The 27,953-nt window shown below is 48.9% G+C and overlaps 1 protein-coding gene across 4 annotated transcripts in view; it reads right to left on the bottom strand.

Annotated features, from left to right (window-relative positions):
* Positions 1 to 27,953, bottom strand: part of LOC147684424 (catechol O-methyltransferase-like) — a 195,297-nt gene that overhangs the window by 141,957 nt on the left and 25,387 nt on the right. The window contains exon 1 of one of the 4 annotated variants that reach the window (XM_086940350.1): positions 2,043 to 2,257. The exons of 1 other annotated variant lie outside the window; for it this stretch is intronic. In XM_086940350.1, the coding sequence (XP_086796476.1) occupies positions 2,043 to 2,063 (21 nt within the window). In that variant the 5' untranslated portion in view covers positions 2,064 to 2,257. Of the gene's footprint in view, positions 1 to 2,042; positions 2,258 to 27,953 lie in introns of those variants that run through there. 2 more of the 4 variants (XM_086940352.1, XM_086940353.1) reach the window with 2 other exon arrangements.

Raw genomic sequence — 27,953 nt, 5'->3', positions numbered from 1 at the left:
AAAGAGACTAGCTTATTTGCCGAAGCACTTGGCATTCTGGGACTTGTCGTTTTTTCTTTTCCTTTAATAGGATTGGGTCTGAAGTATGAGGATGCCAAGTGTTGTGTGAATACTGGACACATGACCCCATGTGTGACATATTAAGTAAATGTAAATGTAAATGTCATGGTACTTATAGAGCACTGTCACCAGACGGTCACCTTGCGGTGTCTCCTGCTGTGGACCCCTCCTGGCTTTCCCTGTGAAGTGTCCACTCCTGGGCACCCCCAGGGTGTAGCCAGGCATCCTTATCTCTGTTGGGGCCGGTGTGGAGGCTACGCAAGCTATTGCCCAGAGTTGCAGCATGGGGCCCGTGATTAGGCACCGTGGCGAGAATTAACAGGTCCGAGGAAATTGAGCCTGAGACCCCGCCGAGGCGGGAATCAAACCCTGGTCAGAACTCTGCATCAGGGTCTGCCGCTCTAACCATTGAGCCACACTCCTCCAAGTCAACAACGCTGTGCGTGCGTGTGCTTTAACCCCTTCGCTGCGGCGGCAATTCCGCCGTAGCGCATGGGGGGGGGGCGCGAGCGGCGCTCGCATGCTCGTGACGGAGCCGCTCCGTCACGAGCCGCGGTTGTGCTGTGCTCATGACGGAGCGGTTCCGTCATGGCCCCGCCCGCTCAATAGAACGCGACGCGCAGGCGTGAAATCAGCGCCCGCAGGCCCGGCGGCAGGGCCATGACGGAACCGCTCCGTCATGAGCACAGCGCAACAGCGGCTCACGACGGAGCGGCTCCGTCATGAGCATGCATGGGGTTAAAGATTACACACACAATAACAAAACACTAAACTACAAATCCCAGAATGCAAAATGTTGTTTGCTAAAAAGCCAGAACTGGATGAAAATGTCCGACGTAACAGGAGTCAACTCGGTGACTGTTTTCAGCAACAGCTTTGGCTCGCGGGCACTTGGCACATATACCCAGCAATCAGTTATTTCTCTGTTCGTGCAGCAGAGGGCGCTTTTTCACAGCACACAGAGAACGGTTCGTATCACAATGGTCAGTTATGGGTAAACATTCTCTAGACATATTCGGTATCAGAATTAAAGCCCCTTGGTGGCTCCATTTTATTTATTTATTTAATGCGATTTTATATAGCGCGAATATTACCCGAAGGAGTCAGAGCGCTTTACATAAGAACCAGTTGCGATACGTAAGGATTTAGGATTACATGAGTTACATAAAAGATACAAACAGAAAAAATTGCAAATGTACAAGTTGTAAAGTCACACAAAGAAGAGATAGAAACAGAAAAAAATTGCAAATGTACAAGTTGTAAAGTCACACAAAGAAGTGATACAAACAGAAAAAAAATTGCAAATGTACAAGTTGTAGTCACACAAGGAAGAGATACAAACAGAAACAATTGCAAATGTATAAGTTGTAAAGTCACTCAAGGAAGAGATACAAATTGATAAAATCTAAGAATCACACAGGGTTTTCTGGTGTTTTTTTGTTCCACTGAAGCGACTGAAGCAAACCGGAACTAAAAGTTCCAAAATACAAAAGTTGTTGAGCAAACACCCCGAAGCAGAGCACGCGTCCTCGGGGGCGCACAGCCACCTGGTGACTTTGGTCAAAAAAGAAAAACGTTTTTGCTGCTTACAGATTATTTTGGAAGACCCGCCTCGCCAAGATTGCGAATGGTTTCCATGACGTAGTATCTGGTTTGGACAACATAATAGCAGAGTCTTCAGACCTATCTCTTAAAGCATCCGGTGCACGTGACATACTGAAGGTGCTTTACCTGCCGCGTGCTGTAAGGACAGTAAAATGCATAGGCCCCGCCCCCTCAGCAGCAACAAGCATATGTCACACTCACAGCAAGGAACTGCCCCTCCCCCACCCATGACCCGACGCAACCTCTGCATAAAGCACCCCTGGGGGCAGATTTACAAGCCCCTTGTGCTACTTTTGCGTCACTTTTAACATGGAAAAAGTGACGCAAAAGTGGCGCAAGGGGCTTGTAAATCTGACCCTTGTGCGCTGCACACTCACCGCGGCACCAACCAGCATCATCCCTGCGCCAGGTGATCGATAAGGCTTCTTCACACACACCTGTTTACCTCCGTGTTTTATTCCTGTGTCCCCTCGCGCGAGCCCGGCCGCTGTTGTGATGTACACGGGACGCCGGCGTAAGATGCCTGTCTTTTGTCACACTTCACCTCGTTTGCCTTTCCCTCAGGGCCACGCCCTCCTCCCCCTCTACACCTTCCGTGAAATCACCTCCCCATTCCGAGCCGAGCGCTCTAATGTGTTCAGATGCATTGACAGCTCGTTAGAGATGCACTCTGGGAATTGTAGGCAACTACAGGTACGAGCAGGATTAAGGAAAAAACTGGACTACACGAGCAACGGATAGATCCAATCAGCGTTAGGAGTGCATTGAAAGAAATATAGTAACTGTGATGATGTATGCAATGGGGCGGGGCCAGTGAGCGTGGTGGCGGGGTCAAAGATGTGGCTAAAAAACTAAAATATTCTGTACGTTTTTATGCCCTTTCACCGTCAGGTAGCAACTATAAAATAACGCACATGTTAAAAAAAATACATCTGTTACTCAGTGGGAAATGCACTATAAATAGTACATTATGAAACCTCTATTAATACACTGAAGAGGTCTGTGTGTCACCAGAGAGCCACAGAATTAAATCTTGATGGGTGCAGTGGAGAATAGTGACTTGTGCATTTTAAGTGCTACGAAGTCACAGCCTGTGACAGAAAGCACTGTGGATATGCAAGTCCTGATTTTAAACTTGCTTTACACAAAGTGTAAGAAAGACTGCTACAAAATGAGCAAAAAGAACTTAAGATGAAATGGTGCTTCCAAAAAATAGATTTAAGTAATACCCAGAATGTACGCAATGCAATTGTTTAACATAACTGTCCCTTCAACACCTAGTCAGGTGTAGTAGGCGCTATAGAAATACAATTAAAAGCACGCCCTTCACAGCTCAGTTATGGACTCGGGGCACTGCCGCTCAAAAAGAACAAATAAAGCCTCGAGTGATTCGATCACTTAAAGCCAGTACTGGCTCTCAAGCATCCTTTACATTTGAAGATTACTTTTAGCATTTGCAGATTAACTCGTAGCGCACATTTACATTTCTTTCAGGCAAGCTGGCACCCTGGCGAGAAGGTCCGTTCAGCCGTCTCTCCTCTTTAGTTTCACAGCACACGAGACTCACTGAATGACACTTCAGCTGAAGTATTTGAAAATATCGGAATTCACCGCCCTTGGGTGGTTGTCAAGTGAAGTAAGCTTTATTCGACAATTGTCATAAAAGCAAGCTCAATATATAAAAGTACATGTATAGACCTTTAGTATTAAAACCATTATAAAATCAGAATATGAATTTCATGGTTGTCATTTTACAAAAAGTAGGTGAACGGTTTCTCATAAATCAAAAAAGTATGGGCACGTCGTACCCCTCCAATCCCAGCCACTTCGACCTCTGGATACAATCTAGACTAGAGAATTGCATGGCCATGTTACGTTAAACCCTTTCAACCATTGACGCAGAAATAATAAATTGCTAGGTGGTTTATCTGACTCAATGCTTAAAGTGCTAAAAGCTAAAGTATCTAAAAACCCAGAATGCAACTTGTTACCTGAAAAGCAAGACTGGCTACACATGTGAGTTATGATGCAGTATTAACTTGCAGCTAAACCAAGGAGGTAACTCCCAGTGGCAGCCAGCACAGGTGTAAAAAACAGAAAGACTTACCTCTTCACCGCTTTCTCCCACATTGTCTCTCTCCTCCACGTCGGCAGGAAGCAGGCAGGCTCACCTGAGCCAATCGTAATGCAGCATTGTGATTGGTCTGAGCGCTGTAGTTCGGCGCTCAGGCGGAGACTGTGGGCTTTGGCATGTTCTCCACCCAGGCTGTAATGCAGAATGTGTGGATTAGATGCTAAGTGCAGTGCGCATGACTGTTTGGCCGGCTCATGGCCAGCCAAAGGATCATGCGCACTCCAGTGTACCCACCACTCCCCCCCGCCATGCCCCGCTCCCATGCTACCCCGGCAGGGGCAAACAAAATGATAATATCAAGTTGTTATTTTATTTTTCCTTTCTTTCACTGCTGCAAAGCAGTGGGCCTACGCTCCTCCGCCTTAGCGGAAGGGCCGCCACTAATAACTCCATGTCAATGGCAAACCTCAATTTTAGTCCTGGTCTTTCGTTTAATAAATCCGTCATTCTGGGAGTTGTAGTATTTGTTAATTTCACGCAAACTAGTTGGAATTACACTCCTAGAAAGAATGGTTTGTAAAAGGAAAAACCAGGACTGGAAAAATAACCTGGCGTTGTTGTAAGTATTGTTAACCTCGCCCACCCCCTCTCACCCCAGGGCACCTCAGCCTTTTACTGTTTCTACCTTTCAAGTGGCCTTGGAGTCAGGTCTGCCACCATATCCAGCCAGGCCTTGGCTCAGAGACCATGGAGGGACCAAAAACATGATGGGAGGGGGGTGTGATCTTTAGCTATAAACACGAAAGTGGCATGACGTTCTGATTGTGAACTAAGTTTGCAAACAACTCTAAGTGAGGAAGGTTTCTGGTCACCAGGTGGTCTTAAGGGGTTTTCTGCGTGTCTGTGAGTATTTGGGGAGCCGTGTGGCTACAGCTGCCAACCATGCATCGAAGGGACCCAAGTTAAAATCCTAGAAAATCTCCCTCGAAAAAAAAAAAAAAGGTGGAATATACTCTTTATTTGTGTTCAGGGGCCCTTTACGTGTGAATCTGCCCAAAAAAAATGTGGCTTCTGTCTGTCACCTAAACTCCGCATTAGGCTTCGATGTCAGCAAGAGCTACCAATCTAGTGGCTGAATTACGCAGTGTGAAACTGGAAACTCTGGGATCAATCTCAACTTCCCTGCCTGAACAAGTTGTGTGATCCTGGGCTACTGTGTTTTACTGAGCTTCCCTTTTAGGTCTCGCCTATTACATCCCGAAGGGATGATAGGCGAGATTATAGTAAGCGGTTCAAAAAGTCTACCTAGCTGCGGATCGCGTACAGTTCATGTGAGTCAGGCGCGTGCACAGCAATTCACTCCCCCTACCCCTCCCACAAAGCAAGACAAGAACATCAAAGCGACCACGGCCGCTCTGGTTCCCCGCCACCCGCTTCAGACTTCAAAGGAATGCGCTCCCCCGGCCCGGCCAGGTCCCGTTTGCTACCTCTTGTATTTTGTTTGCTCACAATTGTCACTTTTATCTCATGGAACCTGCCCCCACCACAGCAATGCAGAGGGCTTGTTTTACTTTCTTGCTCTTTGCGGTTTATCTATCCTCCACATCTGTTTGTGTCCTCTAGCCTTGCCTCTTTTTACTTTCTTGCGCTTTGCCCTTCATATGTTTTTTCCAGAGGGTCACCACAACCAAATGTTCCCTCTTCACTTTGGGGATCTGTATTTCCTTTCTGCACATGAATACTGCGCACACCGTTGTCACGTTTGCCTGCCTGGCCCCAAATCACGTTTTACTCTTCCCAGTATTGCCACGTTATACTCTTCTGCCTTTCTGCTCAAATTGGTCACCAACGGGTTCCTGACCTTCCACGTTGGGGACCTCATCCAGACTTTTCCCGCTGATCCATCAAGAACCTCGCTCTTTAATATTTGTTCTGGTGTGCGTTTGTCCATCCTTTCTCCCATTGCCCTGCCTCTAATTACCCTCGGGTCATTCACTTCTCCCCGCAGGGCGGCCCACACACCATACAGTTTTCACCAGCCGGCTGGGGCCCCATGTATTATTCTTACACTCAACATCCGAACCACAGGATTGGAATCCTATTGTGCAATTTATATATCGCTGTTGCCCATATTTGCACCTGGTTTCCGCTCCCATACTTATGTGACACTGCGCGTTTACTCATCGTGTAAACCACCACCATGTCCACCACATCCACCACCACCACCACGTCCACCATGAGGCCACCTCACTCTATCTATCTATCGCCCTCACTCTATGTATCTATCGCCCTCACTCTATCTATCTATTTATCTATATATCTATCTATCCATCTATCGCCCATACTCTATCTATCTATCCATCTATCGCCCTCACTCTATCTATCTATCCATCTATCGCCCTCACTCTATCTATCCATCGCTCTCACTCTATCGACCTCACTCTATCTATTGCCCTCACTCTATCTATTGCCCTCACTCTAGCTATCTATCCATCTATCGCCCTCACTCTATCTATCTATCCATCTATCACCCTCACTCTATCTAACTATCCATCCATCGCCCTCACTCTATCTATCTATCCATCTATCACCCTCACTCTATCTATCTATCCATCTATCGCCCTCACTCTATCTATCTATCCATCTATCACCCTCACTCTATCTATCTATCCATCTATCACCCTCACTCTATCTATCTATCGTCCTCACTCTATCTATCTATCTATCTATTGTCCTCACTCTATCTATCCATCTATCACCCTCACTCTATCTATCTATCGCCCTTACTCTATCTATCTATCCATCTATTGCCTTCACTATATCTATCGCCCTCACTCTATCTATCTATCCATCTATCGCCCTCACTCTATCTATCTATCCATCTATTGCCCTCACTCTATCTATTGCCCTCACTCTATCTATTGCCCTCACTATAGCTATCTATCTCACTCTATCTATCCATCTATCACCCTCACTCTATCTATCTATCCATCTATCACCCTCACTCTATCTATCTATCGTCCTCACTCTATCTATCTATCTATCTTCCTCACTCTATCCATCTATCGCCCTCACTCTATCTATCCATCTATCGCCCTCACTCTATCTATCTATCCAGCTATCGCCCTCACTCTATCTATCCATATATCGCCCTCACTCTATCTATCTATCGCTTTCACTCTATCGCTCTCACTCTATCGACCTCACTCTATCTATTGCCCTCACTCTAGCTATCTATCTCACTCTATCTATCGCCCTCACTCTAGCTATCTATCGCACTCTATCGCCATCACCCACTCTGTCTATCTATCTATCGCCCTCACTCTATCTATCTATCTATTGCCCTCACTTTATTTATCTATCACCCTCACTCTATCTATCTATCCATCTATCACCCTCACTCTATCTATCTATCCATCTATCGCCCTCACTCTATCTATCCATCTATCGCCCTCACTCTATCTATTTATCTATTGCCCTCACTCTATCTATCTATCCATCTATCGCTCTCACTCTATCTATCCATCTATCGTCCTCACTCTATCTATCGCCCTCGCTCTATCTATCTATCTATCGCCCTCATTCTATCTATCTATCGACCTCACTCTATCTATTGCCCTCACTCTATCTATTGCCCTCACTCTAGCTATCTATCTCACTCTTTCTATCCATCTATCACCCTCACTCTATCTATCTATCGTCCTCACTCTATCTATCTATCTATCTATCTATCTATCTATCTATCTATCTATCTATCGTCCTCACTCTACCCATCTATCGCCCCCACTCTATCTATCTATCGCCCTCACTCTATCTATCTATCGCCCTCACTCTATCTAGCTTTCCATCTATCGCCCTCACTCTATCTATCTATCGCTCTCACTCTATCGACCTCACTCTATCTATTGCCCTCACTCTATCTATTGCCCTCACTCTAGCTATCTATCTCACTCTATCTATCGCCCTCACTCTAGCTATCTATCGCCCTCACCCACTCTATCTATCTATCGCCCTCACCCACTCTATCTATCTATCGCCCTCACTCTATCTATCTATCACCCTCACTCTATCTATCTATCCATCTATCGCCCTCATTCTATCCATCTATCCATCTATCGCCCTCACTCTATCTATCTATCCATCTATCGCCCTCACTCTATCTATCCATCTATCGCCCTCACTCTATCTATCCATCTATCGCCCTCACTCTATCTATCTATCGCTCTCACTCTATCGACCTCACTCTATCTATTGCCCTCACTCTATCTATTGCCCTCACTCTATCTATTGCCCTCACTCTATCTATTGCCCTCACTCTAGCTATCTATCTCACTCTATCTATCGCCCTCACTCTAGCTATCTATCGCACTCTATCGCCCTCACCCACTCTATCTATCTATCGCCCTCACCCACTCTGTCTATCTATCTATCTATCACCCTCACTCTATCCATCTATCGCCCTCACTCTATCTATCTATTCATCTATCGCCCTCACTCTATCTATCTATCCATCTATCGCCCTCACTCTATCTATCCATCTATCGTCCTCACTCTATCTATCTCGCTCTATCTATCTATCACCCTCATTCTATCTATCTATCTATCGCCCTCACTCTATCTATTTATCGCTCTCACTCTATCGACCTCACTCTATCTATTGCCCTCACTCTATCTATTGCCCTCACTCTAGCTATCTATCTCACTCTATCTATCCATCTATCACCCTCACTCTATCTATCTATCCATCTATCACCCTCACTCTATCTATCTATCGTCCTCACTCTATCTATCTATCTATCTATCTATCTATCTATCTATCGTCCTCACTCTATCCATCTATCGCCCTCACTCTATCTATCGCCCTCACTCTATCTATCCATCTATCGCCCTCACTCCATCTATCTATCTATTGCCCTCACTCTATCTATCTATCCATCTATCGCCCTCACTCTATCTATCCATCTATCGCCCTCACTCTATCTATCTATCGCTCTCACTCTATCGACCTCACTCTATCTATTGCCCTCACTCTATCTATTGCCCTCACTCTAGCTATCTATCTCACTCTATCTATCGCCCTCACTCTAGCTATCTATCGCACTCTATCGCCCTCACCCACTCTGTCTATCTATCTATCGCCCTCACTCTATCTATCTATCACCCTCACTCTATCTATCCATCTATCGCCCTCACTCTATCTATCTATTCATGTATCGCCCTCACTCTATCTATCCATCTATCGCCCTCACTCTATCTATCCATCTATCGTCCTCACTCTATCTATCTATCCATCTATCACCCTCACTCTATCTATCTATCGTCCTCACTCTATCTATCTATCTATCGCCCTCATTCTATCTATCTATCTATCGCCCTCACTCTATCTATCTATCGCCCTCACTCTATCTATCGCCCTCACTCTATCTATCTATCGCCCTCACTCTATCTATCTATGTTATGTTATGTTATTGGGGGTCTTATAGAGCACTCGGCTACTCGGGCAGAGTGTTCCGGCGTTATACAGATCTGTTGAGGAATGACCAGAAAAACACAGGCAAACTATTGTCCATAAAGCCAGGTCTTAAGCCCCTTCCTAAAGGACAGCTGGTTGTTTAATTTCCTGAGGGAAAGGGGAAGTTTGTTCCAGAGTTGGGGGGCCAGCTGTCTGTATGAACGCCCACCAATGCGTGCTCGTTTAGTTGCAGGGACGATGGCCAGAGCTTGAGAGGCAGAATGAAGAGATCTAGAGGGAAAATAGAACTGCACTCTTTTCCTTAAGTAAACCGCACCAATACCATGCAAGGATTTGAAGACAATGATAAGAGTCTTAAAATAAATACGTTTGCCCACCGGCAGCCAATGAAGCGAATTCAGAAGAGCCGAAGTATGAGCCCTGCGGCAGAGGCTAAAAATGGCCCTTGCTGCTGAATTCTGTACTGATTGGAGGCGTGTAAGGAGATATTTCGGGAGGCCCAAATAAAGTACATTGGCGTAATCCAGTCTAGAACCGATCAGCGCCTGAACCGTGATCCTCCTGTGGCCATGGTAGAGAAAGGGAAGAAATTTACTGAGGGTTCATAACAGGCCAAAACACTGGCCGACAACGTTTAGAATCTGGGGTTTAAGGGTTAAACCATTATCGATTTTTACACCCAGATTCTTTGCCAGAGAGGTGGCCGATGATGGAGGGTACCTATCAGTAGGCCACCAAGATTTCCAATGGGCATCAGGGGGGCATCCAAAGAAAAGAATCTCAGACTTATCCGAGTTTCATCTTAGCTGATTCAGTTGAAACCAAGAGAAAACGGCCTCAAGGCAGCTCCTGATGGTGTCGCAGACGAAATCGGTGTTCTTATCGCAGGTAAAGAGAAGCTGTGTATCGTCGGCATAAGACACAATCCGGGCTCCATGAGATTCCACCAATTCAGCCAAAGGAGACAAATAGATATTAAAAAGAGTGGGGCTCAGCACCGACCCCTGTGGAACTCCCACATCCAGTGGGGGAACAGTAGCCGAGAAAGGGGGGGCCCATATTAATTGTTGGCGACCAGACAGGAAAGACTCAAACCAGTTGAATACCGTCCCTCTCAGTCCAATCTCCTGGAGTCTTGAAAGAAGACATCTGTGAGGGATGGTATCAAAGGCCGCCGACAAGTCAAGTAGAACCAGCATCGCCTTCCCTCCACTGTCCAAAACCTCCTTTATTGACTCTGGGACTTCCAGTAATGCAGTCTCTGTGCTCAAGTTTGAGCAGAAACCGGATTGAATATGATGGAGAATGTCTTGGGTTTCAAGGAAGTTTGAAAGGGTGGAGTGGACATGCTTTTCCACAATTTTGGCAAAGGCAGGGAGCAGCGAGATTGGTCTGTAATTGTAATGGTCTAAGGGATCCAAATTGGTTTTTTTTAATAACGGAAGAATGTGCACCATTTTCCATGCACTGGGAACAATGCCAGTTTCGAGAGCAGCATTGAGAAGCGGATTGATGATGGGGTTGATAACATGTGCCATTTTCGCCAGGATTTTAGCAGGGCAGCGATCTGACAGAGAGCCAGATTTTAATTTTGATAATAGATCCAGTGACATTTGAGGGGATAACGGGGGAAAAAGTGAAAGTGTGTGACTCTCAGGGAGAGAACAAATTACGGAGGGATTAAGCCAGAATCTCTAGTAGAATCAACAGGCCCAAAGGAGGCCTGAATCCTTATTATCTTATTTGCAAAGAAACTAGCCAATTGTTTGACCCATAACTCTGTAAGAGAGAATTTAGACATTAAAGAGGAAGGGGAGGTGAATTCCTTGACTATCCTAAACATTTCTTTGCTAATATTAGCTGCTGATTCTATTCTTTTAGAGAAGTGTGATTTTTTCTCTATAACAATAGCCCTATGATATCCTTTAATGAGAACCTTGTATGTCTCTTTTGATGGAGCATCATAATTTTTGCGCCACACTCTTTCGGCTTTCTTACAGCGCCTTCTGGTATCATGAAGCGCTGGAGTGAACCAGGGGGCCGAAGCACGCGGGTCTTTTTTGACTGAGTGGAGAGGGGTGCTATCTCGTCAAGACGCTGCGTGAGCCAAGACTGGAAAAGAGATAAGTCATTTGCCAACTCACCCATGAGCTGGCAGGGGTGCGTTGCAAGAGATTGCTCAAGCATATCGGCCGTGACACGATGATGAGGGCGAGAGGCCGTCAACTGTGAGCCTGTGCCAACACTGGCTGCTTTGGAAATTCCCAAGATATTAAAGTTCAGCAAAAAGTGATCGGTCCAAATCATGGGTAGGAGAGGGAAAGAAATAATAGGCAATGAAGAAAAATTTTGATCAAGGACATGGCCTTTATTGTGAGTAGCAGAAGAAATATAAGGACCCAAACCAAATGTACTAGTTACATCCTGAAGTTTCAAGGTATCCGCTGCATCTGTAACATCCATATGGAGGTTAAAATCTCCTAAGAGTAAACAGTGCTTAAATTTCATAATTAATGGGGAAATGGCTAAATGTAGTTCATCATAAAAGGAACCAGAATGGCCAGGCGATCTGTAAAGCAGCAGACCAGCACACAAGTGATGGGAGGAGAAAGACAGACAAAAACCAAGTGACTCCACTCCCGAGATATCCTCCGTCAGAACCACTGAACAGGAGTAACGCCTATCCACCACAATAGCGACTCCCCCTCCCCTACCTGAAGCTCGATCTTTCCTCACCATATAATAGATTAGGGGAAGTGCAGTAGAAATATCCGGGCTTGAAGAATCTATCGCCCTCACTCTATCTATCGCCCTCTCGCTATCTATCGCCCTCACTCTATCTATCTATCGCCCTCACTCTAACTATCTATCGCCCTCACTCTAACTATCTATCGCCCTCACTCTAACTATCACCCACACTCTATCTATCACCCACACTCTATCTATGGCCCTCACTCTATCTATCACCCTCACTCTAGCTATCTCTCTCACTCTATCTATCTATCGCCCTCACTCTATCTATCGCCCACACTCTATCTATGGCCCACACTCTATCTATGGCCCACACTCTATCTATCGCCCACACTCTATCTATCGCCCACACTCTATCTATCGCCCACACTCTATCTATCGCCCACACTCTATCTATGGCCCACACTCTATCTATGGCCCACACTCTATCTATCGCCCACACTCTATCTATCGCCCACACTCTATCTATCGCCCTCACTCTATCTATCGCCCACACTCTATCTATGGCCCTCACTCTATCTATGGCCCTCACTCTAGCTATCTCTCTCACTCTATCTATCTAGCGCCCTCACTCTATCTATCGCCCACACTCTATCTATCGCCCACACTCTATCTATCGCCCACACTCTATCTATCGCCCACACTCTATCTATGGCCCACACTCTATCTATGGCCCACACTCTATCTATGGCCCACACTCTATCTATCGCCCTCACTCTATCTATCCATCACCCCCACTCTATCTATCTATCGCCCTCACTCTATCTATCTATCGCCCTCACTCTATCTATCTATCGCACACTCTATCTATCGCCCACACTCTATCTATCGCCCACACTCTATCTATCGCCCACACTCTATCTATCGCCCACACTCTATCTATCGCCCTCACTCTATCTATCCATCACCCCCACTCTATCTATCTATCGCCCTCACTCTATCTATCGCCCACACTCTATCTATGGCCCTCACTCTATCTATCACCCTCACTCTAGCTATCTAGCTCACTCTATCTATCGCCCTCACTCTATCTATTGCCCTCACTCTATCTATCGCCCTCACTCTATCTATCTAGCGCCCTCACTCTATCTATCTATCGCCCTCACTCTATCTATCTATCGCACACTCTATCTATCGCCCTCACTCTATCTATCTATCACCCTCACTCTATCGCCCTCACTCTATCTTTCTATCGCCCTCACTCTATCTTTCTATCGCCCACACTCTATCTTTCTATCGCCCACACTCTATCTATCGCCCACACTCTATCTATCGCCCACACTCTATCTATCGCCCACACTCTATCTATCTATGGCCCTCACTCTATCTATTGCCCACACTCTATCTATCTATGGCCCTCACTCTATCTATTGCCCTCACTCTAGCTATGGCCCTCCCTCTATATATCGCCCTCTCTCTATCTATCTATCGCCCTCACTCTATCTATTGCCCTCACTCTATCTATTGCCCTCACTCTATCTGTCTATCTATCTATCGCACTCACTCTATATATCTATCGCCCTCCCTCTATCTATCTATGGCCCTCCCTCTATCTATCTATGGCCCTCCCTCTATCTATGGCCCTCCCTTTATCTATGGCCCTCCCTCTATCTATGGCCCTCCCTCTATCTATGGCCCTCCCTCTATCTATGGCCCTCCCTCTATCTATGGCCCTCCCTCTATCTATGGCTCTTCCTCTATCTATCGCCCTCCCTCTATCTATCTATCGCCTCTATCTATCTATCGCCCTCACTCTATCTATCTATCACCCTCACTCTATCTATCTATCGCCCACACTCTATCTATCGCCCACACTCTATCTATCGCCCACACTCTATCTATCGCCCACACTCTATCTATCGCCCACACTCTATCTATGGCCCTCACTCTATCTATCACCCTCACTCTATCTATCTATCGCCCTCACTCTATCTATCTATCGCCCTCACTCTATCTATCACCCTCACTCTATCTATTGCCATCACTCTATCTGTCTATCTATCTATCTATCTATCTATCTATCTATCTATCTATCTATCTATCGATCGCCCTCACTCTATCTATCGCCCTCACTCTAACTATCGCCCACACTCTAACTATCGCCCACACTCTATCTATCGCCCACACTCTATCTATCGCCCACACTCTATCTATCGCCCACACTCTATCTATGGCCCACACTCTATCTATGGCCCACACTCTATCTATGGCCCACACTCTATCTATGGCCCACACTCTATCTATGGCCCACACTCTATCTATGGCCCACACTCTATCTATGGCCCACACTCTATCTATGGCCCACACTCTATCTATGGCCCACACTCTATCTATGGCCCACACTCTATCTATGGCCCACACTCTATCTATGGCCCACACTCTATCTATGGCCCACACTCTATCTATGGCCCACACTCTATCTATGGCCCACACTCTATCTATGGCCCACACTCTATCTATGGCCCACACTCTATCTATCGCCCACACTCTATCTATCGCCCACACTCTATCTATCGCCCACACTCTATCTATCGCCCACACTCTATCTATCGCCCACACTCTATCTATCGCCCACACTCTATCTATCGCCCACACTCTATCTATCGCCCACACTCTATCTATCGCCCACACTCTATCTATCCATCGCCCTCACTCTATCTATCCATCACCCTCACTCTATCTATCGCCCTCACTCTATCTATCGCCCACACTCTATCTATGGCCCTCACTCTATCTATCGCCCTCACTCTAGCTATCTAGCTCACTCTATCTATCGCCCTCACTCTATCTATCGCCCTCACTCTATCTATCGCCCTCACTCTATCTATCGCCCTCACTCTATCTATCGCCCTCACTCTATCTATCGCCCTCACTCTATCTATCGCCCTCACTCTATCTATCTATCGCCCTCACTCTATCTATCTATCGCACACTCTATCTATCGCCCTCACTCTATCTATCTATCACCCTCACTCTATCGCCCTCACTCTATCTTTCTATCGCCCTCACTCTATCTTTCTATCGCCCACACTCTATCTATCGCCCACACTCTATCTATCGCCCACACTCTATCTATCGCCCACACTCTATCTATCGCCCACACTCTATCTATCGCCCACACTCTATCTATCTATGGCCCTCACTCTATCTATTGCCCACACTCTATCTATCTATGGCCCTCACTCTATCTATTGCCCTCACTCTAGCTATGGCCCTCCCTCTATATATCGCCCTCTCTCTATCTATCTATCGCCCTCACTCTATCTATTGCCCTCACTCTATCTATTGCCCTCACTCTATCTGTCTATCTATCTATCGCACTCACTCTATATATCTATCGCCCTCCCTCTATCTATCTATGGCCCTCCCTCCCTCTATCTATGGCCCTCCCTCTATCTATGGCCCTCCCTCTATCTATGGCCCTCCCTCTATCTATGGCCCTCCCTCTATCTATGGCCCTCCCTCTATCTATGGCCCTCCCTCTATCTATGGCCCTCCCTCTATCTATGGCTCTTCCTCTATCTATCGCCCTCCCTCTATCTATCTATCGCCTCTATCTATCTATCGCCCTCACTCTATCTATCTATCACCCTCACTCTATCTATCTATCGCCCACACTCTATCTATCGCCCACACTCTATCTATCGCCCACACTCTATCTATGGCCCTCACTCTATCTATCACCCTCACTCTATCTATCTATCGCCCTCACTCTATCTATCACCCTCACTCTATCTATTGCCCTCACTCTATCTATTGCCATCACTCTATCTATTGCCATCACTCTATCTGTCTATCTATCTATCTATCTATCTATCTATCTATCTATCTATCTATCTATCTATCTATCGATCGCCCTCACTCTATCTATCGCCCTCACTCTAACTATCTATCGCCCTCACTCTAACTATCGCCCACACTCTATCTATCACCCACACTCTATCTATCGCCCACACTCTATCTATCGCCCACACTCTATCTATCGCCCACACTCTATCTATCGCCCACACTCTATCTATGGCCCACACTCTATCTATGGCCCACACTCTATCTATCGCCCACACTCTATGGCCCACACTCTATCTATCGCCCTCACTCTATCTATCGCCCTCACTCTAACTATCTATCGCCCTCACTCTAACTATCGCCCACACTCTATCTATCACCCACACTCTATCTATCGCCCACACTCTATCTATCGCCCACACTCTATCTATCGCCCACACTCTATCTATCGCCCACACTCTATCTATCGCCCACACTCTATCTATCGCCCACACTCTATCTATGGCCCACACTCTATCTATGGCCCACACTCTATCTATCGCCCACACTCTATCTATCGCCCACACTCTATCTATCGCCCACACTCTATCTATCGCCCTCACTCTATCTATCCATCACCCTCACTCTATCTATCTATCGCCCTCACTCTATCTATCGCCCACACTCTATCTATGGCCCTCACTCTATCTATCACCCTCACTCTAGCTATCTAGCTCACTCTATCTATCGCCCTCACTCTATCTATCGCCCTCACTCTATCTATCGCCCTCACTCTATCTATCGCCCTCACTCTATCTATCTATCGCCCTCACTCTATCTATCTATCGCACACTCTATCTATCGCCCTCACTCTATCTATCTATCACCCTCACTCTATCGCCCTCACTCTATCTTTCTATCGCCCTCACTCTATCTATCGCCCACACTCTATCTATCGCCCACACTCTATCTATCGCCCACACTCTATCTATCGCCCACACTCTATCTATCGCCCACACTCTATCTATCTATGGCCCTCACTCTATCTATGGCCCTCACTCTATCTATCTATGGCCCTCACTCTATCTATTGCCCTCACTCTAGCTATGGCCCTCCCTCTATATATCGCCCTCTCTCTATCTATCTATCGCCCTCACTCTATCTATTGCCCTCACTCTATCTATTGCCCTCACTCTATCTATTGCCCTCACTCTATCTGTCTATCTATCTATCGCACTCACTCTATATATCTATCGCCCTCCCTCTATCTATCTATGGCCCTCCCTCTATCTATCTATGGCCCTCCCTCTATCTATGGCCCTCCCTCTATCTATGGCCCTCCCTCTATCTATGGCCCTCCCTCTATCTATGGCCCTCCCTCTATCTATGGCCCTCCCTCTATCTATGGCCCTCCCTCTATCTATGGCCCTCCCTCTATCTATGGCTCTTCCTCTATCTATCGCCCTCCCTCTATCTATCTATCGCCTCTATCTATCTATCGCCCTCACTCTATCTATCTATCACCCTCACTCTATCTATCTATCGCCCACACTCTATCTATCGCCCACACTCTATCGCCCACACTCTATCTATCGCCCACACTCTATCTATGGCCCTCACTCTATCTATCACCCTCACTCTATCTATCTATCGCCCTCACTCTATCTATCACCCTCACTCTATCTATTGCCCTCACTCTATCTATTGCCCTCACTCTATCTATTGCCATCACTCTATCTGTCTATCTATCTATCTATCTATCTATCTATCTATCTATCGATCGCCCTCACTCTATCTATCGCCCTCACTCTAACTATCTATCGCCCTCACTCTAACTATTGCCCACACTCTATCTATCACCCACACTCTATCTATGGCCCTCACTCTATCTATCACCCTCACTCTAGCTATCTCTCTCACTCTAGCTATCTCTCTCACTCTAGCTATCTCTCTCACTCTATCTATCTATCGCCCTCACTCTATCTATCTATGGCCCTCACTCTATCTATCTATGGCCCTCCCTATGGCCCTCACTCAATCTATTGCTCTCACTCTATCTATTGCCCTCACTCTATCTATTGCCCTCACTCTATCTATTGCCCTCACTCTATCTATCGCCCTCACTCTATCTATCTATGGCCCTCCCTCTATCTATCTATGGCCCTCCCTCTATCTATGGCCCTCCCTCTATCTATGGCCCTCCCTCTATCTATGGCCCTCCCTCTATCTATCGCCCTCTCTCTATCTATCTTTCGCCCTCCCTCTATCTATCTATCGCCTCACTCTATCTATCGCCCTCCCTCCCTCTATCTATCTATGGCCCTCACTCTATCTATCTATTGCACTCACTCTACAGCATCACTCAGCACCACCACAGCATCACTCAGGGGCACCACAACATCACTATGCGCTACCACAGCATCACTGAACGCAACAGCATTACTCGTCGCCACCACAACATCACTCAACGCCATCACAACATCACTCAGCGCCACCACAGCATCAATGTGTGCAACCATTCAACAACAACTGGTTCAAATATGTTCTCTCAATGTTTCAAGCTTCATTAGAAATGTCACAAAAAGATGTTAATATTTCACTTCTGTTCTTGGATTTTCGTCACAATAAAATACACTGAACATAATCTTCACAAAAGTTATTTACAAAAGTTTAAGCTATTGCCATTATAAATTACAATAGCTTTTATTTAAGTATTAATTATTTAAAAAAATGTAAAGCCATTGTTATTTGTAATATCAATACATCTAAGTGACGTAAATACAACACAAATTGCATTACAAATGCTATAGGTGTCACATTTGCGAAAGTTAAAACTATTGGCATTGTAAATGACAAAGCTATTAATTTCGCTATTTTCAAAACCAACACATAAAGACAAAATGTGTCATTTACAATGGCAATAGCTCAAACTTTCCTAATGCGAGACCTATTGCATTGCAAATGCTTGTTTAGGTTTCGCCTGCATAGCACTTGTGAAATTTTTTCTAATAAAAAAAAAATCCTAAAAGGGACTTACAGCCTGCGCTTACTTTCCATTTGTTTGTACACTCGTCGCTCTGTTTTCCTTGCTTGCTGTTAGTTGCAGCATGCTATTTCCTGTTGAGTTCATCTTTCTCTTTGTGCATTTTCTTATCAGTGGAGCTTGGACCAAGTACTTCCTCTGAACATTTCTTCTGCCTTTTATGGCCCTACTTTTTTTGTGTGTTTAGGCATGTTTGGTGACTGCATGCACGTTATTTGTGTAGCTCCGTTTAAAAAAAAATCAAAGATGGGGTCATTTTTCCAACGTAAGTGATCCATTCTTTGCAACGTGATTTCGCTGCTTTATTTTTTAGACAGCACTATATAAAACTCTCAAATAATTATGCACGATTAGCGACTGCGTGCATGTTATTTGTGTGACTGTTGTTTTCTAAACCGAAGTTGGAGTCACAACCAAAAATAATATTTTATTGTCTGATTAATAAAAATCATTATAATGTTAACACTTTGTACAAAAACAACTTTTTCACGACAATACATTAGCCACAATCTATCCAGGTTTGACTACAAACATATCTCGTCTAAGAAAGAGAAATCTACAAATTCATCAATCCATGGGGATTGACTTCTAATAACATTATTAATCATGGCCAGAATTTAGTGTAAGGTAACGCTAAAGTGTTTCAATTTTTAAAGTACATTCTAAAGAATCTAAAAGAATACAAAACTTTACTCCTAAAAACAACCCCGCTCAAGATTGATAGAGCAAAGTACTAAATGTGTTCTCTTCATTATCAGCATTATTGCAGGTTAACGCCGAAGTGATTAAGTTTTTTACAATACAGTTTAGACATTAATGAGTCAATAATTAACTCCTAAAACCAATATCAATACCAATCACAGTTTACAGTCGGTGTGAGGTAATACTAAAATGCTTACACCCACATGCATCATTGTTTCATTTTGCACTTCCTAATTTGCGATTTTTAGGGAATCGCAAATTAGGAAATGCAAAATGGGATGCATGTACATTTTTGCAAAATATTTGAGAATCGGTAAAAATCGCAATTTTTACCGATTCTCAAATATTATGCGAATTCCAAAGTGCGAATTCGCACTTCCCATTGTTTCCTATGGGCCAGAAGGCCCATAGGGATCAATGGGAAGGCTTTAACAAATTGCGATTTTCATTTTGAAAATCGCAATTTGTTAATGCATTTCATGGGTGCAGGGGGGGTCCAAAGGACCCCCCTGCACCCCTGAACTGTATTTTTCGCATCATGTTACACACACACATGTCCTAAGGACATGTGTGTCCGTAACATGACTGCTTGAAAAAAGCATTTTTAAGCATTTTTACACCTTTTTCCAAATTTACCGAGTGGTTCAACCACTCGGTAAATTTAACCCCCTAATTGCGAATTCGCAATTTGAAAAATATTCATGCATTGCTTTTAAGAAATCGCATATTTGCGATTTCTTAAAAGCAAATGCAATTTTAGAAATCGCACAAATGATGCAAATTCTAAAATTGAATGATGCATTCCAAAAAGCTATTTTGGAATCGCAAACGGCCGATTTTAAGGAATCGCACCGTTTGCGATTCCAAAATACTTTGATGCATGTGGGGGTTAGAGTTTGTAAATTCATTGTAGACATTTTAAAAGATGATATAATCCCCTGGCTCCCGCCCATGCTGCACCTACAGGTGGCAGAGGAGGGTAGGTCCCGTGACATTTTCCCACGAAATTCATGTGTGTAGGATTCCAGACAATATTTCTCTCACAGAGATTTGGGAGGACCTCTGCCTCACCTAAGGGTTATTTCCGTCCAGATTATCGGTACGGGTTTTCTACTGCCTGTGACTCTGCTGTGACTCTAATGGGAGGCGTGAGGCGCCTGGTGAACGCTGCTACCGCCGGAACCCGCCCGAACTTGCTGGACCACATTTTCCATTGTCCCGTGCGGGGCGCAAGGCGCGCACCGCACGCTGAGCGCCAGGAGGCGCTGAAAAGGGGACTAGGGCTCCCGCAGCGTGGGACGCGCGTGGGCGCGCCCGTCAGGGACTGGCAGAGACTGGACTGGGCCACCCCTCTGATATTTGGACATTGGTAGATTTGTGGTAAGCCCGCATCTTTGTATTGCCTAGACTGCCTGTGTATTTTCAAAGTGGTCTGTGAACTAATAAGACAGTCATCCCCTATTTTCTACACTGTGTAGTGAGCTGCAGATAAAACACGAGTAAACGCAAGGGCCCGCTGTTGTAAAATATGAATATCCTTATAAATTCATGCGTATGCACTTCAAAAGATGTAATTCTTAGATAAGGTCACATTAACATAAGGCCTGGAGCTCAAAAGGGCTTCCTATCTAACCTTGTCTGGACAAGCTTCAACAAGCTATTCTGGACCCCCTTACAGGTCACCTTGCTTGTCTTGACTACATGATATTTCTTATTCTGGTTATGCAAGTGTCACACAGTGCAGAGCCTGCCTTTCTGGTCTGCCAATATCTGGCTGTTTTGCATGGCGCATGTTGGACAGGCCACGTGAAAGGCTTGCGCCCTCCCCGCACGACCAGGCCCGAGCCTGGCTCTTCAGGTGTTACACGCAACCACCACCCGTTTCCCGTCTCACATGGGACCCCTGCCCCTGGACATCTCCCCATCATGGGCCGATTCCCTACCGGCCCTCTCGCCCGGTCTGGGCGCCATCTTGGACACAGCACCACGAGGCCACGTGGCCTCCGATCGACCCCAACCCTGGGCCTGGCCAGGCCCCGACATCCCGGCACCACCATCCACCCAGGAGGTGAGCGGACTACTTGGCCTGCTGGGTGTCTGGACACCCTCATCCTGGACCTCCCGACCTCCGAGTGCGAGGGTCTGGACATCAAAGGGCGCCAGACCTATAACTGGGGCAGCTCCAGAGCAGGAAGGCAGTTGTATCCTGGAGTCGAGAGACGCAGTGAAGAACTCATCCTTGACGGACTACTGGCGCTGCCGTAGCCCTGCCTTGCGAACTATCGACCTGCCTGCTGGCGCTGCCGCAACCTTCTGAAACCTTCATCGTCGTCGGGACCTGCTGGCGTGGCCGCGGACCGTTTGTATCCACCACCTTCATCGGGACCTGCTGGCTCCGCCGCGGACCGTCGCTACCTTCAACCATCCCGGGACCTGCTGGCTCCGCCGCGGCCCGACCACCTAGAACGCCGAGCTCGAGGATTGTGAGCTATCTCATCTACCAGATTGGGAACGAGACTGTCCCGCTACCCTTTTCCCAACCGAGAGACTAGAATAGAGGGGACCCCTGAGTCCAGACCTCCTTGTACCATTTCACCGTACTTAAAGAATTGCTTATAAAGAACGTTGAACCTTATCTTTGTGTGGTGTGCATCTGTGGGGGGGAAGTTACTTGTCTGTACGATCGCTGGAGACGGCTCTCCCCGGAGACCTCTCCCCTTGTCCTCGGCCGACCCTCCAGGTCCCGTCTAACATTGGTGGCCAGCGGCGCGATCCGAATCGACGCGTAATCGTACAGAGAGTAGCTCACCCCACGACAAAACCACAATGTCAACCAAAGAAAGCGGATCCACCGAGAAATTCCAGATGGAGAAATTGGAAGAATACAGCCATCGTGAGTTGAAACAATTCTGCATTGAACTAGGTATCGCTACCACCGGTCTGAGTACTAAAGACGATTTCAAGCACGCCATCGAGTCATGGGCAGAAACCGGGGCCGTCAGACCCCCGGACCAAAATGTCGCAGCAGCAGAGAAAAACACCACGGCTCCCAAGGAGCAAAGAACGGGTCTCTCGCAAGATGAGATCCAAGAACGAGAAAGAAACCGACTACATGAGATAGAAATGGCCCGGCTCAAAATGGATGGCGAACTCAAATTAGCCGAACAAAAACTGAACCTGGAACACCTGCGGCTCCAAGAAGAACGGGAAGAGAAACAGAGACAAAGAGAGCTCGAAGAGAAGAGACTGGCGTATGAACACGAGCACAAACTAGCGGAGATAGACTTACGCAAGCAGAACAAAGAATTAGGGGTGCCCGAGCAACCGCGCACCCCGGGGGCAACAGAAAAAAAGGTACACATCCCCAATGATGTCGTTCGAGAATATTTCCAAGATGACGACATACAGCAGTGGTTCAAGGCCTATAAGATCGCTATGACCTCCCACCGGATCGATCGCAGCGACTGGGGAGCCGGTCTATGGGGGAGGTTCGTCAATGAGGGCCGCGATGCCCTGCTACAGCTTCCCGACCATCTGATGACCTCCTATGACCACATGAAAGCTACCCTCCTCACCCGCTATGGGCTCACACCCGAAATGTACCGCCAGAGGTTCCGAGACTGCACCCGGATCCCGGGTACAACTTGGGTAGAATACGTGAACTATTTTAGCCGAGCCTTCGAGGGTTGGATCAAGGGAAGCAACGTAACGACCTACGAGCAACTCTTCAATCTCATGGTATGGGAGCATCTATCAAACAACTGCTTCATTGAGCTCAGGCAGCACCTCCTCGACAGTAAATTGACTGATCCGCAGCAGCTCGCCGCCGAGGCTGACCGGTGGGAAATTACCTGAGTGGGCCGAAATGGGTCACATGAACAGAACCGGAACAACCACGGACAGCACCGTCCCCGAGGAGGAGGAGGGGGCCAGGGCCGAGGAAGAGACAGCGCCCCGGCCGCTCCCGCTACCAGCACCCCACCCCCGGCCAACCGGGGCAACCCCCCGGCGCGGCCGGGATACAGGGCCAATGTCACCTGTCACCGATGCCAGCGAGTCGGCCACTACGCAAACGACCCGAATTGTCCACAGAGCCAGACTCCGAGACCCCGCCAGATGGCTGCCGCCGCCCTGGGGGAAGAACAAATCTCCGAAGAACACGAGGAAGGTGAGCAAGAACACCAAGAATGGGAACCCGCCGCCATGGTTCTAGCGTGCCTAGGGGGAAGAGACATGGTCCCGCGGGTCCCCCTACCCGCCAACACCCGGAAGTACAGTCAGTGGGTGAACATTAATGGACGCCGGGCCGAAGCCCTACGTGACACCGGGGCCAGTGTAACGGCCGTCCGCTGTCACCTGGTGACCCCAGAACAGATCCTGCCGAACGTTCTCTGCCCTGTCCGTTCAGCCGACAATTCGGAGAGTCTATGTCGGATGGCCTGCGTCCCCTTCGAGTGGGGAGGAGTCTCCGGCATGTTGAAGGTGACAGTCCGAGATGATGCCCCCGTAGACTGTCTCCTGGGAAATGATCTTGAGAGTTCCCCGTGGGCCGCCGTAGAGAGGAGAGAGCACCTGGGGATGTTGGGCATCCCGGACTGGGCGTGCGTAACCACCCGGTCCATGGCTGCCCGTGCCACCCCCAGACCCGAAGAACCTGAATGGCCGGCACCTCCTCCCCCGGTCGCTCCAGTAGAAGACACCGACCGTGCCGTCCCCCCAGAGCAAACTCCCGAGGGGCTCGTTCAGCCTCAGGACCTTCCCGGTCTGGCCCAGTGGCGTCAGGAGGGGGGGCCCACCCAGGAACAGTTCCGCCACGAGCAGAAGACCTGTCCCTCCCTCGAGGGACTCCGCCAACAAGCCCTCACCCAGAGTGCAGGGGATACCTCCGGAACCCATTGGGTCTATTGGGACAATGACCTGTTGTACAGCGAACAGAGAATCGCAGAGTTAGGGGCCAGTCGAGTACTAGTGGTGCCCCTACGCTTTAGAGCCTTCTTGCTAAACCTGGCCCACGATGTCCCCCTGGCTGGCCACCTGGGTCAGGACAAAACCTACAGTCGCCTGGTGACTCACTTTTTCTGGCCCAAGATGAGGAACGACGTACTCCAGCACTGCCGGTCTTGCCCCACGTGCCAGGCCAGCGGGAAGAGCGGCCGCAAGCTTAAAGCACCTCTGCAACCTTTTCCGGTGGTCACCACCCCGTTCGAGAGGGTGGGGATAGACATTGTGGGGGCCCTGGACCCCCGTACAGCCCAAGGACATCGGTTCATCCTGGTACTGGTGGACCATGCCACTCGCTACCCCGAGGCTGTTCCCCTGCGAACTGTGACAGCCCCGGTAGTCGGCCGGGCCTTGATGGGGATCTTCTCCCGGGTGGGCTTCCCCCGAGAAGTCGTCAGCGACCGGGGCACAAACTTTATTTCAAAATACATGAAGTCCCTCTGGCAACAGTGTGGGGTCACCTACAGATTCACGACCCCCTATCACCCCCAAGGAAACGGACTGGTTGAGCGGTTCAACCGCACGCTCAAAGGAATGATTGGGGGGTTGGAAGAGCCCCTCCGTCGCCAGTGGGATGTGCTACTGCCGTGCCTCCTCTTTGCCTACCGAGAAGTCCCCCAGAAGTCCCTCGGCTTCAGCCCGTTCGAACACTTGTATGGACACCCAGTGCGTGGGCCGCTCAGCCTAGTCAAAGAAGGCTGGGAAATGCCCCCTCTAAAGAACCCTCCAGATGTTTTCAAGAACCTCCTAACCCTCCGCAACCAGACCAGACGGTTCAGGGAGATGGCAAAAGCAAACTTGGAGGCCAGTCAGGAAGACATGAAACGGTGGTACGATCAAAATACCTCCTCCATCGAATTTGAACCCGGCCAACAAGTATGGGTAATGTCTCCCACCGAACCATGCGCCCTGCAAGACAAATGGACGGGGCCCTTCAAAGTAGTCGAGCGCAAGGGCCCTGTCACCTATCTCATCGATATGGAATCTTCACGGAACCCTCTCCGGGTCCTCCACGCCAATAGACTGAAACCCCACTTTGTGCGCTCGGAGCTCAGCCTCCTGATGGCAACAGACAGCGGAGCCGAGGAGGACTCCGAACCACTTCCTGACCTCCTACGGGCTCAGGAGAAGGACGGCTCCGTGGACGGGGTCCGACTCTCGGAGGCCCTCACCCCGGAACAGCGCCAAGGCTGCCGAGACCTCCTGCTGCAGTTTGCTACCCTGTTCTCCCTCACCCCAGGGGTCACCCCCTGGTGCTTACACGACGTGGACACCGGAGAGAGTCCCCCTGTCCGCCATCGGGCCTACCGCGTACCAGATCGGGTACGGGCCTGTATCCAAGAGGAGGTGGCCAAGATGCTCACGCTCGGGGTCATCGAGCCCTCAGACAGCCCCTGGGCCAGCCCGGTGGTACTGGTCCCCAAAGCGGCCGCCCCCGGCACCACGCCTGAGCTCCGGTTCTGCGTCGACTACCGGGGCTTGAATGCGGTCACCAGAACAGACGCACACCCCATTCCCCGAGCAGATGAACTAATCGACCGCATGGGAGCTGCCCGCTACCTCAGCATCTTCGACCTGACAGCGGGCTACTGGCAGATCGGTCTCACACCCCGGGCCCAAGAACGATCTGCCTTCTCCACCCCTGATGGCCACTACCACTTCAAGGTCATGCCATTCGGCATGAAGAATGCCCCAGCAACATTTCAGCGGCTAGTAAACCAGGTCCTGGCGGGACTCGAAGAATTCAGCGCCGCCTACCTGGACGATATTGCTGTGTACAGCCGCCACTGGTCCGACCATCTCCACCACCTCCGGGAGGTGCTACAGGCCCTCCAACGAGCTGGCCTCACGATCAAGGCCAGCAAATGCCAAATTGGCCAGGGGTCCGTGACCTATCTCGGGCACCAGGTGAGAAGCGGTCTGGTGGCCCCTCTGCAACTCAAGATCGCTGCCATCCAGGCTTGGCAGCCCCCCATCACCCAGACCGAGGTCCGCGCCTTCTTGGGACTCACAGGCTACTACCGGCGGTTCGTGAGGGACTATGGCAGCATTGTGGGGCCCCTCACGGAACTCACATCCAAAAACTAACCAACGAAAGTCAACTGGACACCCGACTGTCAAGCGGCCTTCGAGAAGCTGAAGGCCGCCATGTGCTCCGCCCCTGTGCTCCAGGCCCCCGACTACAGTCGGGAATTTATCGTCCAAACGGACGCCTCCGACCATGGCATTGGGGCAGTCCTTTCCCAGCTGAACCCTGAAGGACTTGACCAGCCAGTAGCTTTCATCAGCAGACGGCTCCTGGCCCGAGAACAACGCTGGAGCACCATCGAGAGGGAGGCCTTTGCCGTGGTGTGGGCCCTCAAAAAGCTCCGGCCTTATCTCTTCGGTACCCACTTCCGGGTGAAGACCGATCATCGGCCCTTGCAGTGGCTAATGCAGATGTGGGGGGAAAACCCGAAACTCTTGCGTTGGTCCATCTCCCTGCAGGGGATGGACTTCACTGTGGAACACCGGCCCGGGCAAGATCACGCCAACGCAGATGGCCTGTCACGCTTTTTCCGCCTCGACGAAGAGAGTCCCCAAGAGGATGGGTGACTCTCCCCGCCTTCAGCTGGGGGGGACGCATGTTGGACAGGCCACGTGAAAGGCTTGCGCCCTCTCCGCACGACCAGGCCCGAGCCTGGCTCTTCAGGTGTTACACGCAACCACCACCCGTTTCCCGTCTCACATGGGACCCCTGCCCCTGGACATCTCCCCATCATGGGCCGATTCCCTACCGGCCCTCTCGCCCGGTCTGGGCGCCATCTTGGACACAGCACCACGAGGCCGCGTGGCCTCCGATCGACCCCAACCCTGGGCCTGGCCAGGCCCCGACATCCCGGCACCACCATCCACCCAGGAGGTGAGCGGACTACTTGGCAGGTCAATGGGAGAAAGAGGTGTCGATGGCTCTCCCCCGCCAGGTGCCGATCGCCCCAGCTCCCCCGGGCGATGGCTCCACCCCCCTGCTGGGTGTCTGGACACCCTCATCCTGGACCTCCCGACCTCCGAGTGCGAGGGTCTGGACATCAAAGGGCGCCAGACCTATAACTGGGGCAGCTCCAGAGCAGGAAGGCAGTTGTATCCTGGAGTCGAGAGACGCAGTGAAGAACTCATCCTTGACGGACTACTGGCGCTGCCGTAGCCCTGCCTTGCGAACTATCGACCTGCCTGCTGGCGCTGCCGCAACCTTCTGAAACCTTCATCGTCGTCGGGACCTGCTGGCGTGGCCGCGGACCGTTTGCATCCACCACCTTCATCGGGACCTGCTGGCTCCGCCGCGGACCGTCGCTACCTTCAACCATCCCGGGACCTGCTGGCTCCGCCGCGGCCCGACCACCTAGAACGCCGAGCTCGAGGATTGTGAGCTATCTCATCTACCAGATTGGTAACGAGACTGTCCCGCTACCCTTTTCCCAACCGAGAGACTAGAATAGAGG

This window comes from Lissotriton vulgaris, chromosome 10 (genome assembly GCF_964263255.1).
Source record: "Lissotriton vulgaris chromosome 10, aLisVul1.2, whole genome shotgun sequence".
In the NCBI taxonomy this organism is placed as follows: Eukaryota; Metazoa; Chordata; class Amphibia; order Caudata; family Salamandridae; genus Lissotriton; species Lissotriton vulgaris.
The sequence above is the reverse complement of the archived record's forward strand: the minus strand, read 5'-3'. Positions and strand labels throughout refer to the sequence as shown.